The sequence below is a fragment of the Cibotium barometz genome, chromosome 15 (genome assembly GCF_041138505.1).
Source record: "Cibotium barometz isolate CiBa-2024 chromosome 15, ASM4113850v1, whole genome shotgun sequence".
Taxonomy (NCBI): domain Eukaryota; kingdom Viridiplantae; phylum Streptophyta; class Polypodiopsida; order Cyatheales; family Cibotiaceae; genus Cibotium; species Cibotium barometz.
Window position 1 is genome coordinate 3,673,163 of NC_141060.1, and position 13,652 is coordinate 3,686,814.

At 46.0% G+C, this 13,652-nt stretch overlaps 1 protein-coding gene across 3 annotated transcripts in view; it reads left to right on the plus strand.

Moving 5' to 3' along the window:
- LOC147630864 (protein ACTIVITY OF BC1 COMPLEX KINASE 1, chloroplastic-like) overlaps positions 1-13,652 on the plus strand; it is a 41,345-nt gene that overhangs the window by 12,988 nt on the left and 14,705 nt on the right. For all 3 annotated transcript variants that reach the window (XR_015267492.1, XM_086809241.1, XM_086809240.1), the window contains exons 5-8: positions 927-1,091; positions 1,256-1,396; positions 1,540-1,719; positions 1,863-2,058. Coding sequence is in view for 2 of the 3 variants with exons in the window: in XM_086809241.1 (XP_086665367.1) it covers positions 927-1,091; positions 1,256-1,396; positions 1,540-1,719; positions 1,863-2,058 (682 nt within the window). In the remaining variant the exon portion in view is untranslated. The remainder of the gene's footprint in view (positions 1-926; positions 1,092-1,255; positions 1,397-1,539; positions 1,720-1,862; positions 2,059-13,652) is intronic.

A 13,652-nucleotide genomic window follows, 5' to 3' on the forward strand; every position in this document is an offset into this window, starting at 1 on the left:
TTGTCACACAAGAGGAAGGGGGGGAGGCAATGGCGATGGTGAGGAAGAGGGGCAAAGCACATCACAGTCAAAGGGGGGACAAAGGAGTGGGAGACAGGCATGCAACAGTGTTGACAATGGTGAACCATGGGAGAGAGAGAAGAGAGATAAAGAGAGAACAAAGCTCTTAGAGAGAGTATTTGCATGACTCATTGATAGGGATTTGATTGATATATGTGAAACAATGCCTTTATCGGCATAGGCCTTATCTTTTAAATCACAATCACAAATACACATAGGACACATGTCACACTTATCCAGATATAATGGGGTGTTCATACCTAAGTAGGTGTTCACACGCATACACATGAATAAGGTTACACACACACACACACACACACACACACACACACACACGAGATGACTCACACAGGAGACGGACACATGCACATGAGGTTCCGAATACCTAACAAACCCTCCTTCGGAGGGAAGGTGGTGAGACCCAATACACCAAGGAAGTAGCTACCTTCTTACTATCGGAATGTGCTGCGGAAATGAGACAAAGTACTGAGAGCAGAAAACACAGAAATGCAAGAGAGGAGAAGTGCTGTATAAACTCTGTCCAGATATAATGGGGTGTTCACACACATACACATGAATAAGGTTACACACACACATATCAGATGACTCATACACGAGACTGAGGACACACACACATGAGGCTCGAATACCCAACAAACGGAGGGGGGGGAGGGGGAGGGGAAAGAGCTCCATTACTTGCTTTGATGTTTACTCAAAGTGGCTTCTAAACCTCTCAAGAGCTTGCCTTGGAAAGTGGCATCTGAATGGATCCTGGTTCTTGGCTTCTAAGGCCAGCTTCTAAAATTTTGGACTTAATTAATAGAGATTATGTTCACCATTCTCATTCCTGGCTTGTATTTCTACAGGTTCAGCGGCCAGGGATAGAGCCCATAATCTACAGGGATTTGTTTCTTTTTAGGACATTGGCTTCCTTCTTAAATGGCATAAGTCTGAAGAAGCTGGGCTGCAATGCAGAGCTTATTGTTGATGAGTTTGGTGAAAAACTACTAGAAGAGCTCGACTACACTCTTGTGAGTCTTATAACTGGACGTTCTTGATGTGCATGCTCTGATTTTCTTATCTTTTTCTTTTCAAACCATATAAAACCTTGCCACAAATTTTTTTATTCGGTTGGTCTGTTGATATTTTCTGCTTTTAATGCAGGTGCTGGTGGATTTGTGGTTCTACTGTGTAGGAGGCTCGCAACATCAAGGATTTTTTGGAAAATTTCAAGGATGATGCAACGGTTAAGATACCAGAAGTATATCAAGATCTAAGTGGGTCAAGAGTACTTGTAATGGAGTGGATCGATGGAATACGTTGCACCAATCCTCAGGTTTTCTATATAATGCTTGTTCTTTTTGTGTGCATTCCACAGTTAATGTATAGATTTCAAACATATTTTAGGCTGCCTCGTCGTTGCTAGGTTTCAGGCTTACAATTAGCATTGCTTTCAAGGTTTATCTCTGTTTGGTGCAGGGTATCAAAGATGCTGGGATAAATGTGCCAGCTTTCATAACTGTGGGAGTGAGTGCAGCTCTGAGACAACTGCTTGAGTTTGGACTGTTTCATGGTGATCCACATCCAGGGAACATTTTTGCCATGCGAGATGGACGGATTGCCTATGTAGACTTTGGGAATGTTGCGGTGCTGAGTCAGGTATATGGCTCATTCCTGTGTGGACTAGTTGGAAGCACCAGGGCGTCCGCCCTGTTTGTGAAGAACAGGACAACACTATGTTTTCATGGACATCACAAATTCCCATGTTTTTTTCTTGGGTGGCTTTTTTGGGTTCCAAACAGCAAAACAAGCAGATTCTCATTGATGCGGTTGTCCATGCGGTAAACGAAGATTACACGGAGATGGCTAATGATTTTACTAGGTTGGGATTTCTTGCCCCTGGGACAGATGTGACTCCTATAGTACCAGCTTTGGAAGCAATCTGGCAAAACTCAACTGTGAAGGGGTTGTCTGACTTCAACTTCCGTTCTGTGACTGGTAAAGCTTGTTCTTTTCCTTTCAGTGTACTTTTTAGGATGTTGCTGCTTTTCTTTTTGTAGTCGAATGTGTAGATTTGTTTGAATGTATGTAGAGGCATAAGTTGCATGTGATGAAACCGTGTTGCGGCTCATGAAATCTATTTTGATACCATCCAGCTAGACTAGAGGTAAGCATCGTATAGTGTATACACAAATTCTGATGAAAGTGACTCATATTACTCAGGTTGCAGTATGCATATGTGAGAAGGATTGAAAGGGATTTTACAACGGTACTGTCACTGCGTCCCCAATTGCCAAGTGGGCCGGAGTATTTGCTTCACTGATAAAAGGAACAGCTTGTACTGTTGGCTGCTGCGGAAACCTGATTGTGTGCTGCACTGCTGCAAATGATTGGAGCTGCTTCAAGTAGTCTGCTTCTGCTACAGGCCGCACACCCCCCCGGATGGGGAACATGGAGCTGTTAGACTGGGATTGAAGATTTGTAAAATATCGGGCTAGTAAACTTGGCCCTATTGCAATTTTCTGCCCATTTATTACCCAGCTAGCCACTAATGGACTGCTGGCTCCCATCCATAAGTTTATTCTGTAGGATCTCCTTCTCTCTTCTCTGTTTATCTTTGCATTTTTAACAGCAAAATTTGCACTTTATCCCCTTCTGCTAACCCAACTGCTGGTGTCCGCATAATGCTCACTCAGTGACATCTTTCTTACCAGCCAGCATAGACTATAACATCATGGACTTTTGATCTTTGTACAGTGTGGCCCTAGTGTAGGATTTAGACATTGATCGATTGGATGCGGTGATGAATGTGACATCAACATTTTTTGGTTTGCTCAGCCTGGCTTCCTATATCTATTCCTGCCCTCGTACATTTTGTAGACCACAAGCATGCTATCAAACGAAAATTCTGGATGTATCCTCAGTGTATCATTGGCCTTCCGGGATGTTACATGAGTCGTAGTAGCATTTAATGTAGAAACATAGCGAATCGATAATCGACTCTCTCACCCATTTCTGGAAGCTTTTGCTCATGCTTCCGAGGACCGTTTGACAGTCAGAGCCCGTTGAGCATTTCTTGGGTGGTTTGAAACTGTTCTTGCACGTAGTGGTTCGTGCACATCGGCCCCATGATCTTTTGGACGTGGTTCATCTTGATAATCTCGAGACACGAGAGTTTCAAGTCTGGGCCTCAACAACAGGGGCAGCAAAAAGGCAAAAATAAGAGTAGCAAGTGGAGGCCAAGGATGGTAAGGACAAGGCAAGTGGGGGAGCGTTGGTGACTTGCCTCACCCCTGAAGAGTGTCGCATTGAGATAGCTGCTTGCAATGCTTTTATTGTGATTCCACCGAGCATACTGGAAAAGGAATGTCTAGAGAATACAGAGAAGTAGAATGGTAAGGGCAAGGAGAAGAACAAGGAGAAGGATAGTTTGTTTGCTCAACAGTAATGATGATCACAACTTCTCTTCACTTGACCCGGTATGGTAGGATCTTAGTAGCCATGGGCTGACATGATACAGTGATGTGGCGAGAGATGATTCATGAACATCCAGTGTCCATACTCTTTGATGGAGGAGCCTCAGAGGACATCATTTGCCATGTGGTTGAGTGGTTGAAGCTACCTATGACGGTGGACACTAGTGGCGTAGTCCTAGCCATCACACTGAAGGGCAAGTGGAAGAAGTCGAACGAGTGTGGGTTTGCTAAGACCTTAGAGGATGCCCTGCCCCGTTGGCTTTTGGGGGTTTTTCTGGATGTCGTACGTTCGAGGTGGCGCTTCTGTTGGGAAAATCGGAGTTCATGTGTGTGAACTCCTCGTTGAGGTGAAAGTGTGTGTGTGTGTGAACAGGGGCTTCTAGCCACTAGTGTGTTTGTGTGGTCAAGTGTCATGAGCAGAGTGTCGAGAAAGATAAGGCATTCAGCCTATAAAAAGGCATTGTACTTTGAAGGTTAAAATATCAATCATAATCAAATCATTGTACCGTGCAGTCACTTGTCTGTGTCATTTGTCTTTGCCCTGTATACTATGAGAGTCGGGGGAGGTTCCACTGCCTCTTCTGAGCTGGGTTCATACCACTTTCCAGGATCAGAGATGCCATGACTTTTTCTTCTAGAGCTCCGCAGACACAAGGAGTCCTTAGTGAGTTCTAGATCAGCAGTACTTGCTTGAGGACCAGCACAGAGAGCTCTCACCGACTTCTTCCATACCAGCACTCCAAGGGCCAATCCACCCACCATACATGGACCACAGGCTAGTGCAAGCGCTCGGTCAAGAGGTGTGACACTCGACAGAGCCACTGAGTTATGCAGAGCTCGATGCCCCAGACCCATGGCCCTTGCCCACGGCCACGCCACCACAAGAGGATCCGGGCCATCATCTCCCACCATCACAGGACCTTCATGCGCTGGCTCAGTTTTACCACCTTGAGCACCATGTCATAGCGGCTCATGAGGGATGTATTAGGGTGATATGAGAGCTCTCTGCTCATGTACCTAGATCAGATTTTATAGTTCTAGATTTTGGTTATCTTTCTTTATTACTATTTTGTACCCAGGATGATGTACCTCATGGATATGATGTTGGTCTCATGGGTCATTTTGGCCTTTTGAAGACGTTAATACAACTTTCTTTCTTTTCTTTCTTTTCTCCTCTCTTGCATGCACCATTGAGATCTTTTGTCCTCCTTAGCTTAGGCCTGTGTATCCCTAAAGATCTTCATGTGGTATCAGAGCAGGTCAGGCTGCTACCGAGCTGCCGCCTCCTTGCTGTTGTGCACTGATGCCTACAGGTGCCACTTTGACTGCTGTATGCTGCTGCTGTATGCCGCCCAGAGCCAACACAACACTGCCAGCGCTGTGCCAATGTAGCCAGTTCAGCGCCGCCACCATAACAGCGCCGCCCTGCTGCTAGTGCAGCACTGCCTGTCGTCTCTGGTAGCCTCTAGCTTCCACATCTACGTCACCAATCCGAGCAGTGTGCCACCTGCCACCTCTTCCTCTTCACGGACCTCCCGTGCATTTTGGTGCCTTGCTGCTGCTTCTGGGCGCCACTGCCTCTCTAGGCTCCCGCATCTCTGCTCTATGCGGACTCCGGCTCTGCTGCACCTCCTGTGCAGTGCATGCCTAGGCCCGCCTGTGCTGCTCCTGTGCAGATTGCCTCCACTCCAACGTGGCACTGTACTATTAACAGTAGACACCCTTTTCAGTTATCCTTCCGCCACTCTCTTCTCTGTGAGACTGACACAGCCTCCTACAATGTTGCCATTGATGCTGCTCAACATTAACCCAGCGCTCTCTTCATTCATGCGCTGCACTCTGCCCCACCATTGTTCTACCTGAGTATATCTTTTCTGCTCCAAGTGTTGCTATCAAACCATTGCAGGTCAATACCTTAAAGCACTATGGATCAAAACAGAAGTAGCATCTCTTTCGAAAGGTTCTCTGGCACGAATTTTGTTGTGTGCATGGCAACATGGATATGCTTACCCCGATTTGCAGCCATGATTTAGGTTTGGTTAGGGCTTTTGTAGGCTCAGGATGGCACATGAGAAAGTCCAAGGGACTGGACAGCAGTCGGCCAAGTGGGTTGAACCACACGTGTGAAAGTCGGCCTGCTCGAGGGCATCGTGTGAGACTATACAAAGGCTTATCAAATCATCGTGTTAATTGTCTAGTTCCCCCTTGGGGATAGATCATAAGACTAGCATAGACATAGGAGTTTTCATAGTCAGGACGCCTTTTAGGTGTGCTTCAGGCCACCGGATTTGTACAGTCATACATGCACTTTTGATAATATGAATATATTATAGATTAGGTGAAGCTTCTGTGTGACATTGGTATTAGAGCTTAGTGACATTGGTATTAGAGCTTTAGGCTGGTTCTGAGATATTGTGGCTACCCATGTCCCACCCACACTTACTGTATCGTGCATGGATGAAACCATCGCATGTGTCTTGATCTTTTGGTGGTGTGGTGACCAAGCAACATTGTATCAGAGCATCAAGTTCAACAATGCTAAGTGCTAAAGTTTCCCAAATGAAGGTGCACAGGTCCAAGGTATAGGAAAAGTGCATAGAAGACCCACTGGAAGTAATGCTAACATGGAAGAAAAGCCATGAGGTTGGTCAGGTCGTACTGCATAACCTGCAAGAATGGCAGACCTGATAGTCGGATGCCACTTGGTGCATACTGGGAAACGCTTTAAGAGTAACGGGTCCAAGGGATGAGGATCATCCACGGGGAGTGGTGCAAGGAAAACAAGGATTAGTCTCGGGAAAGAAGAACGTGGAAGTGTTCAGGGACAAGGCATGAAGGATAGGGGACTGAGTGGAACTGATGCATTGATCCACACCAGATTGTGGACGGGAATGAGAAGATTGCAAGGTTTTCAATAGAAATGTTGCAAGGCATTGAAGGATGACAGTGTGGGTTTTCATGAAGAGAGAAAAGGGATGATGACAATCATCCATGGTCAAGGATTTTGAAGCCCATCATCAAGTTTAGTAGAGGGGGATGTCATGTGCATGGCAACATGGACATGCTAACCCAGATTTGCAGCCATGATTTAGGTTTGGTTAGGGATTTTGTAGGCTTAGGATGGCATAGGAGCAAGTCCAAGGGAACAAACAGCAGTTGGCCAAGAGGGTTGAACCACACGTGAAAGTCGGCATCATAAATATGATTTATTCTCTCTTTCTGTTGGCCGATAGCAAGTCAGCCTGCTCTAGGGCATCATATGAGACTATATAAAGGCTTATCAAATCATTGTGTTAATTGTCTAGTTCCCCCATGGGGATATCCGATAGATCATAAGACTACAGTGATACATACACTTTTGATAATATGAATATATATATTATAGATTAGGTGAAAACTCTACGTTTTTCTCTCTCTTCTCTCCTTTTCTTTTCTGCATTATTGCATCAGTGTTCTTGTGAAAAGCATTTAGGGAGTAGCATAGAGCAATGTATAACACCCTGTCTGCTGAGAGCTGCAGTCTAATCCACATGTATCTAGACTCCTGGTCACGTGCTACCACCTGTAGGCGCTCCTGTAGCTCTCGCTTGAAGAGTACCGCTATACCTCCAGATCCTCTCGATGTGCTCTGCCATGTGGTCCCCCTTTATGTAATCTCCCACTGATAGCCCTCTACAATATATTCATATTATCAAAAGAAGAGAGAGGACAGAAGAGAGAGAAAAACACAGAGTTTTCACCTAATCTACAATATATTAATATTATCAAAAGTGTTTGTATGACTGTACAAATCCGGTGACCTAAAGCACATGTAAAAGGAGTCCTGACAATAAAAAGTCCTATGCCTATGCTAGTCTTATGATCTATCCCCATGGGACAATTAACACAATGATTTGATAAGCCTTTATATAGTCTCACATGATGCCCTAGAGCAAGCGGACCTGCCTGCAAAAAGAGAGAATAAATCATATGTATGTTGCCGACTTCCATACGTGTGGTTCAACCCTCTTGGTCGACTTGCACTTGTTCCTGTGCCATCCTAAGCCTACAAAAGCCCTAACCGAACCTAAATCATGGCTGCATGTCCATGTTGCCATGCACATAACATCCCCCTCTACTAAACTTGATAATGGGCTTCCAAATCCTTGACCATGGATGAGTGTCATCATCCCTTTTGTCCCTTCATGAAAACACACGCTTTCATCCTTCAAAACCTTGCAACCTTTCTATTGAAAACCTTGCAATCCTCTCATTCCCCTCCACAGTCTAGTGTAAATCTATGCAGCGGTTCCACTTTGTCCCTTGTCCCTGAACACTTCCACGATCTTCTTTCCTGAGAAGACTGATCCTTGGTTTCCTTGCACCCCTCCCAGTGGATGATCCTCATCCCTTGGAACCATTACTCTGAAAGCCTTTCCTAGTATGCCCCAAGCGGCATCCGACTATCATGTCTAAACCATTCTTGCGGGTCATGTTGTACAACCTGACCAACCTCATGAATTTTCTTCCATGTTTGTTACTTCCAGTAGGTCTTGTTCCTGTGCATTTTTCCTATACCTTGGACCTGTGCACCTTCATTTGGGAAACTTCAGCACTTCGATTGCTGAACCTAATGCTCTGATACAATGTTGCGTGGTCACCACACCACCAAAAGATCAAAACAGGCGATGGTTTCATCCATGGGTAATACAATAAGGGCGGGCGGGACATGGGCATCAACAATATCTTAGAAACAGCCTAAAGCTCTAATACCAATGTCACACGGAAGCTCTAATGGTCTCATCAGGATCGAGATATGCCATGACAGAAAGGATGAGAGTAGAGGCGAGGAGGAGGACATAGGGCCATTGGGAGAGTCACCATATGCAGCCCTTTCAGATGAGATCATACACTACTCAAACCGGGGGGAAGTCCTCCTTATGGGGGACTTCAATGCACGGACACAGAGCCGACAGACACACACTAGAGGTGGAGGACACGGGAGCTTGCAGGGTGTCAGAGGACATGGGGCCTGATAACACCAGATATGGTCATCACTTACTTGAGCTGGGAGCGCGACACCATCTCGTTATTTATAATGGGATGAGACAGTGGCAGGATTCAGGAGCACTGACATGCTTTCCACGATCAGGGGGGGTAGCACAATCATAGTCACATGGGAACGCCGTTCCACTGGTGTGGAACGGGGGAACGTGGAGGAAGCCGCCTTGGGAACGGTGGAACGTGGAGCAACGTGGTTTTTATTTTTTATTTCCCCTGATGCGCGAAACGGCAACATTAATGTTTTTTTTTTCCACGTTATGGCAGCCGGCAGCGTAATAGCGTATCCTTTTTTTTTTTTTTGAATAGAACGGGTTACGGGTGCCCAACGTTTTGGGCACCCGTTGTATAAAAAAAAAAAACGGATACCTGCTTTGAGCGCCGCCGCCGACCCCTAAAAAAAAAACAAATCAAAAAACGAATAGATTATGCAACGTTAAAAACAAACGTTGAAACTTGAAAGACGACCTGCAGGCTGCCCTGCAACGTTCAAAAAAAAAACGTCAATATCAACGTTAAAAAAAAAAACGTACCTCTCTGAGAACTTATAAAATCCAGTGCAGCTGCAAGTACAGTGTGCAATGTGCATAGCCAAGACTCAAGTACAATCTCTCTCTCTCATAGCCAAGTACAATCTCTCTCTCTCTCTCTCTCTCATAAGGGAACCAAGACAGCTTTCTCTCTCTCATAGCCAAGTACATTGTACAATCTCTCTCTCAAAGCCAAGTACAATCTCTCTCTCTCTCTCTCTCTCTCTCTCATATAATGCCTCCTAAGGGAACCAAGAGAGCCAAGAAGAACGAAGCATGGTCATGGTGGGATGAGGTGGATATTCTTGAGGCCAATCAAGGCGGAGGAGCTAGGAAGTGGAAATGTCGCTATTGTGGCAGCACCAAACATGGGGGAGTCAACCGAGTTCGAGGTCACCTAATCCATGAGCCGGGACAAGAAATCCAACCATGCTTGTCAATCTCAGCTGAGAAAAAGAGAGAGCTAGAAGCTAGGCATAATGAAGTGATTTTTCGTGCTCCTCCTCCAAGAGCTATGGCTGCGAACCCATCATTCTTTACAACTCCTTCAAGCAACTTCTCCACATCCGTAGGCTCTTCTTCCGTGCATCAACCGCCACCCCCCAAAGGCACGCAAAGAACTCTTGCGGGTTCTTGGAATCCACGCAAACGAGAAGCCGTGGATGCATCTATTGCAAGGTTCTTCTACCATGACCACATCGCTTTCAATGTGGCAAGGTCCCCTTATTTTCGGGAAATGGTTCGTCTCATTGCTGAATTTGGACCAACCTACACTCCCCCTTCTTCGGAGAGCCTTCGAACCACGCTTTTGGCAAAGGAAAAGGAAGCTGTTGAGCAAGCCATGCAAAACGTCAAGGAAGGGTGGCAACGCAACGGTGTCTCCATCATTAGTGATGGATGGAGTGATAGCCAATCTCGCTCCATCCATGGCATCATCGCATACTCTCGAGGGAACACATTTTTTGTGTCTTCCCATGATGCCTCTCCAACGGGCAAGTATGCCGACGTCATCGTGGAGGAATGGGCAGAGGCAATTGAGCAAGTGGGTCCTCAAGATGTGATCCAGGTCATTGGTGATGGGGAGGCCTCAAATTGAGCTGCAGGCGACCTTCTTTTGGCAAGGTATCCACACATCACATTCACTCCATGCATTGCACATGGCTTGAATAATCTTCTGAAAGACATTGATGGTCTTTCATGGGTAGCACCATGCATAGCAAAGGGAAAAGACAGTTTCATTCATCACTCGGCACACATTTAGCCTCTCCGAGTTTAGGAAAAGATCCCCAAACTTGGATCTTAAAAAATATTCGGAAACTCGTTTTGCATATAATTTTATTATGCTAGAGAGGCTAGTTGCACTCCATAACATTCTCAAGCAGCTTGTAGTGAGTGATGAGTGGAGCACGTGGCCCACTGCCCGTAGCACACAAGGAACAACTTGTTACACCCACATCATGGATGCTCCTTTGTGGGTGAAGATTGAGCATGTTGTCAACATTACGAAGCCCATTATCTACATGCTGCGTATGGTGGATGGGAAAAAACCTTGCATTGGCAAAGTTTATGAGGGCATGGACAAGATGGTGGAGCGTATCCTTTCTTTGGAGCCCGACACAACAAAGAAGGCAGAACTTCAAAGTTTGTGTCAAGCAAGGTGGGACCGATATCACTCACCAATGCATGCAGCTGCATTTATGATTGATCCAGAGTTTCAAGGCAAAGGCCAGGAATCGGATGAAGAAGTCACAAATGGCTGGGACAAAATCCTTGCCAGATTGGTGCCTGATGCTACGATGAGAAGCAAGATTAGAATTGATTTGGGAAAGTACAGAGCAAAGACAGGTAATTTTGGTTCAGCAGATGCCCAGCAAGATAGGACACTTATGGGAGGTGCTCTTTGGTGGGAGAACTACGGATCGGGTACTCCAGAGCTACAACGGCTTGCAATGCGCATTCTCAGTCAGAATGCAAGTTCTTCTCCAATTGAGCAACTATGGAGTGTTTTTAGCCATGTTGCCTCGAAGAAGAGAAATCGGCTACTCACTACCAGAACAAATGACCTTGTGTATGTGTCAGCCAACTTGCGACTATTAGCCCAGGTTGCTAGTGGTGACTTTGACCATGAGAGCTTCATAGATATGGAGCCACAGTTTGAGTCGGATGATGACGACCCTCCACCTCCACCTCCACCTCCACCTCCACCTCCACCTGCATCGATGCATGATGCATCTATGGATGATCTAGCTGACATCTTTGCACCTATTTGATATCACCTAGGACTTTAGGTTTCTTTGTTCTTAGCTATCTAGCTTTCACTATGTGGCTGTACATTGTACAAGCTATTGTACTTCTAGTTTTCTAAATATGAACAAGGTCATTGAGTTTGCTATCAAATTCTTGTCTCTTTTTGTCTACTTTCAATTGTATATTTGTCTCTTTTTGCCTGCTTTTAATTGTATATTTGTCTACTCATGTGTATTGAAATATGATAACGTGTCGTTCCGGATCCCGTTCCGGATTGCAAGGGGTCCCGTTCCCGTTCCGGATTGGCCCCTCGTTCCCATATCCGTTCCCGTTCCCTGGTGACTATGAGCACAATGGACTACATCATGGGGTCCATGGAGACCACACAGGCAGTGACATCTTTCACCATCCCCCCCTATCCTATTGGTGCGGATCACACGTACCTCTTACTGTCACTGGCAAGCTCCACACCAGCACCCACACAGCCCACACAGGCACAACTTTCTACTTCACCCATGACTTGGCAGACATATATGAGCATCATGTATATGACGGGCTATTCCAGATGGATCCCTTGTCAACTCTAGACACACTCACCACCCAGCTGTCAACTCTACTACATACGGCCGCCACCCGCAGCTTCCCCCATCATACATACATTGCACACACAGATAGATTTGGGAGCATGCCCCAGAATCGGTGGTATGATGATGAGTGCAGAGAGCTATATAGACACCTCCGTGCCCATAGAGCAATGGGACCATTACACATAGACAGGCGAGCCGACAGATTAGGATCCGCACACGCCGTAAGAGGCGTGCATATGAGGAGGCACAGTACTGGGATATATACCGCCTACTCATGAGCAGAGATGCAGCCACTGCATGGCACAGGATGAGAGAGTGTCATTTCCCCACGGATCTCCTCGTGATCGTTCTTGGTACGAGACTCGAATCCTGCAAACAAACAAACAAACAAACAAACAACAAGGGGGTGCGGGCTTGACTCACCTCCCAACCATGACAGCCTTGGGCAAGCCCACAGTCTTGGTTGTCCCCACCGAGCCACGAGCTGAGCTAACTAGGTTGACGTACCGACCAATCTCCTCCTCGCGACGTTCCATACCGCCACGAAGCTGCCCTTGCGGGCCTCGAGATTGCTGCTGGCCTCGGTTGCATAAAGCAGGTGCACGTCTGCACTAGATCCAGGCTCCAAGACCATAGAGCTCTCACAAACTCGAGAGACTCTCTATATCCCAATAACTAACCTTGGCCACCCTTTTATAGGCTCTTGGCCGGTCATCGGGCGTCCACACTTGGGCGCCCGCCCGTCCATACTTGGGTGCCCTCCCGTTAGTATATCCCTAACTTAGCTCGCCAATCAGCCTGCCTAGCTCCAAGCTTTCCCACGCCCCGAAACTAGTCTTGTGTGCGTGTAGCACACGGTAGATACACACTGTGCACATGACATACTCCCCTTCCTCTCAGAGCTCACTCCTGAGCTCACTAAAAAGGCAGGGTAATCTCTCTGAAGAGTAGTTAATGTCTCCCATGTAGCGTCGTCCTCAACACGATCCTTCCACTTGATCTTGTATTCCGTGATAAGCGTATTACGCAATCTTCTTTCACGAAATCCAAGAATCTTTTCAGGTTCGTGCGGAACAAATGTCATGTCCTCGACATCTATAATTTCTTGAGGAGTAACTAACTGATCCGTTCCACCCAGTACTTCCTTAAGTCTACTGACATGAAATACAGGATGAACTTTCACATGAGAAGGCAAATCCAATTCATATGCAATTGAACCAATCCGTCGTGTAATACGAAATGGTCCACAGTATCTAGGGGATAATTTTGGAGATCGACCTGTCCGTAAAGTCTCGGAATCTTTCGGAACTCGCAAATACACCATCATTCCTTCAGAGAACTCTCTAGGTGAATGATGTCTATTAGAATAAAACTTGTCTCGGTCTTGAGCACTTCTAATAGATTCCTTCGCAACTTGTAACATTTCCTGCATATCTTGCAAAAATTTACGTGCTGCATCATGCTGAAGTCCTGAGAATCCTACTGTAACAGGTGATCTAGGTTAAAAACCATACATAAGCATGAAAGGACTAAACCCTGTACTCGTATGCTTAGTACTGTTATATGCAAATTCTAACTTAGGAAGATAATCCTCCCATGAACTCTGTCTTTTGGATACATATGCTCGAAGCATATCCTCCAAAATGTGATTCACTCTTTCAGTCTGGCCATCAGATTGAGGATGATCAGAGGAACTCAAATTCAAAGTTGTT